At 58.8% G+C, this 3,039-nt stretch overlaps 2 protein-coding genes across 2 annotated transcripts in view; both read right to left on the reverse strand.

Annotated features, from left to right (window-relative positions):
* The window catches only part of AQP10 (aquaporin 10), a 3,609-nt gene extending 2,233 nt beyond the window's left edge, over window positions 1–1,376 (reverse strand). Inside the window, exons 1-2 of the mRNA XM_015884504.2 lie at window positions 993–1,376; window positions 290–416 (exon numbers count right to left, since the gene is read on the reverse strand). Of these exons, the coding sequence (XP_015739990.2) occupies window positions 290–416; window positions 993–1,358 (493 nt within the window). The 5' untranslated portion in view covers window positions 1,359–1,376. The remainder of the gene's footprint in view (window positions 1–289; window positions 417–992) is intronic.
* A 465-nt stretch (window positions 1,377–1,841) lies between these two features.
* The window catches only part of HAX1 (HCLS1 associated protein X-1), a 4,360-nt gene continuing 3,162 nt past the window's right edge, over window positions 1,842–3,039 (reverse strand). Inside the window, 2 exon segments of the mRNA XM_015884565.2 lie at window positions 1,842–2,144; window positions 2,221–2,371. Of these exon segments, the coding sequence (XP_015740051.2) occupies window positions 2,026–2,144; window positions 2,221–2,371 (270 nt within the window). The 3' untranslated portion in view covers window positions 1,842–2,025.

Genomic DNA, 3,039 nt, shown 5'->3' on the forward strand with positions numbered 1-3,039 from the left:
CCCCCATAGAGCTGCAGAGCCCCCCATGGAGCTGCAGAGCCCCCATTGGAGCTGCAGAGCTGCAGAGCCGCCCATGGAGCTGCAGAGCCCCCCATGGAGCTGCAGAGCCCCCATAGAGCTGCAGAGCCCCCCATAGAGCTGCAGAGCCCCCCATAGAGCTACAGAGCCCCCCATAGATCTGCATAGCCCCCCATGGAGCTGCAGAGCCCCCACTGGAGCTGCAGAGCTGCAGAGCCCCCCATGGAGCTGCAGAGCCCCCCATAGATCCCCATAGAGCCCCCAGCCTCACCAGAGACCCCCCCTGCTGTGTAGATGGCCACCATGACGGCCAGGGCGCCCGCCAGCGAGGAGGTGATGATGTTCCCTTTGGTCCCGGAGCTGGTGACCATCTGTGCAGATCCTCCCAGTGTGATCAGCTGCAGGATGGGGACATGGCTGCAGCTCTGCCCCCCATGCAGCCCCTGCTCCCCATTGCTGTGTCCCACTATGGGGTGGGCGCAGGGCAGCACGGAGCCAAGGGCTGCTTGGGTGCCCCTTGCCATGCAGCCTCTGGTCAGGGAAGCTGTTGGTGCCGTTGTTCACGTAGTCGGTGTTGAGTCAAAGGAATTATCAGCTATTGAGTCATAGGCTGCTGCAAGGAAACCTTGGGGCTGGGGGGCACCGGTGGCCAACGTTCACAGCTGCTGGTTCTGGTTCCAAGGCCACGGAGCCCAACCTTTGGCTGCCCCAGGGCTGGAGGTGTGAAGGGACACAGTGCCCAGCTACACACACGTGGCAGCACCCGCAGCCTCAACACAGAGCAGCAGCAAAGGGTCAATTGGGTGGTAGTGAATCACAGCGTGGGTCCAAGCCACAGCTGAGTGGGTTTGGGGTCACTGCAGCCCCCCCCCCAACCCCTGGTGGGCACAGTGAGACCCAAGCGGGGTCTGCCCTGTGCTCCCTCCACCCCCCCCCACCCCTTGTAGCCCCCCGCAGCCCCCTGCCCAGCTCACAATGAGCACGAAGACGGCCAGCAGCTCGGCCAGGCATTCTCTTGCCAGCTGGTTCTGGATGCGGAGCAGCCTTCGGGTCCTGTTCACCAAGGACACGTAGCCCATGGCAGCGGCCGAGCAGGGGCAGCAGCGACGGCACCGGGCTGCTTTGCTATTGATTGTATGAACCCCGGCTTGGGGTGGGTGATAACACTCAGACTTTAAACCAATCAGGGCCACGTGTTGCACCGAGGAGACGCCTGGCAGGGACCAGAGTCCCGAGTGGGGCCGTGGGCAGCGGCCGTGCCCCCAATTCCCAGCCATCCCAGAGGATCCCCTCACCCACACAGCGTGGTCTGAGCCACAGGTAAGTGGGTTTAGGGTCATTATGGTCCCAGCACAGCCCCCCCCCCCCCCCCACTAAACCCAGTTGTTCTACCCCACATCCTGCTATNCGAGTGGGGCCGTGGGCAGCGGCCGTGCCCCCAATTCCCAGCCATCCCAGAGGATCCCCTCACCCACACAGCGTGGTCTGAGCCACAGGTAAGTGTGCTTTGTTTTTGTTTTTTCCCAGCACAGCCCCCCCCCCCCCCCCCCCCCCCCTAAACCCAGTTGTTCTACCCCACATCCTGCTATGGGAGGTGCCCATCTGGAGGGCTCTTCATTCCCTGCCACGTCCTGTGGCTGCAGGCAGCTCTAATGAAAAGCCCTTGGAAAGGCTCCCAGGCCTTGAGAGCACCCAGGGGAGGCATTAGAGTGCTGGGGAGATAAGGTAGGAAGGAGGGCTGGGAACACACATGCACCCACCCCAAGAACCACATCAGGACCCCCCACATCCCACTATGGGGGTCCCAGCACCCCAAGAAGCCATTAGCATAAATAGACTTTATTTCTCTGTACACAGACATACACCTCACCCCCACAATACAGAGGGGGGTGGGATACAGCCCCCATCCCAGCAGGACCAGCCCCATATTCACAGAGCAGGGGCAGGGGGCTGCCATGAACCCCCCCATACATGGGGGGCAGCCCCCACCCCATGTTCCTCACGCATCTACCAGCCAGAAAACCAGCGACGGAAGAAAGTGCCCAGCAGGGACGAGGAATCGCTGCGGGGAGGGGTGAGGAGCTCATCGTGCTGCGGCCACGTGCCTGCAAACTGTGCCAGCTCCCCTGCAAACCAATGGGGGCTCATTTAGAGTGCAGTGATGGGCTCCTTTGTAACCCACCCCCCCAGCCCCACACTCACTGTCATCCATGTTGAGCACCTCTTCCCTGTAGTCCTTGCTCTGCCCGTCCTCTTTGGTGGTGGTGATGAAGGCCTGGTCCCCCCTGCGCCGGGTGATGGTGGTCTCACGGTGGCCCTGGCTGTCCTGCACCGTGCGGCGCTCCTCCACTGCCTGCAAGGGAATGGAACTGTGATAGAGAACACTGCCTGCAAGGGAATGGCATTGTGATAGAGAACAATGCATGCAAGGGAATGGCGTTGTGATAGAGAACAATGCATGCAAGGGAATGGCATTGTGATAGAGAACACTGCATGCAAGGGAATGGCATTGTGATACAAGGCATGGAAGGGAATGGCATTGTGATAGAGAACAATGCATGGAAGGGAATGGCATTGTGATAGAGAACATTGCATGCAAGGGAATGGCATTGTGATACACTGCATGCAAGGGAATGGCACTGTGATAGAGAACAATGCATGCAAGGGAATGGCATTGAGATAGAGAACACTGCATGCAAGGGAATGGCATTGAGATAGAGAACACTGCATGCAAGGGAATGGCATTGAGATAGAGAACACTGCATGCAAGGGAATGGCATTGTGATAGAGAACAATGCATGCAAGGGAATGGCATTGTGATAGAGGACAATGCATGGAAGGGAATGGCATTGTGATACACTGCATGCAAGGGAATGGCATTGAGATAGAGAACACTGCCTGCAAGGGAATGGCATTGAGATAGAGAACACTGCCTGCAAGGGAATGGCATTGTGATAGAGAACATTGCATGCAAGGGAATGGCATTGTGATAGAGAACACTGCATGCAAGGGAATGGCATT

Source organism: Coturnix japonica, chromosome 25, assembly GCF_001577835.2.
Source record: "Coturnix japonica isolate 7356 chromosome 25, Coturnix japonica 2.1, whole genome shotgun sequence".
In the NCBI taxonomy this organism is placed as follows: Eukaryota; Metazoa; Chordata; class Aves; order Galliformes; family Phasianidae; genus Coturnix; species Coturnix japonica.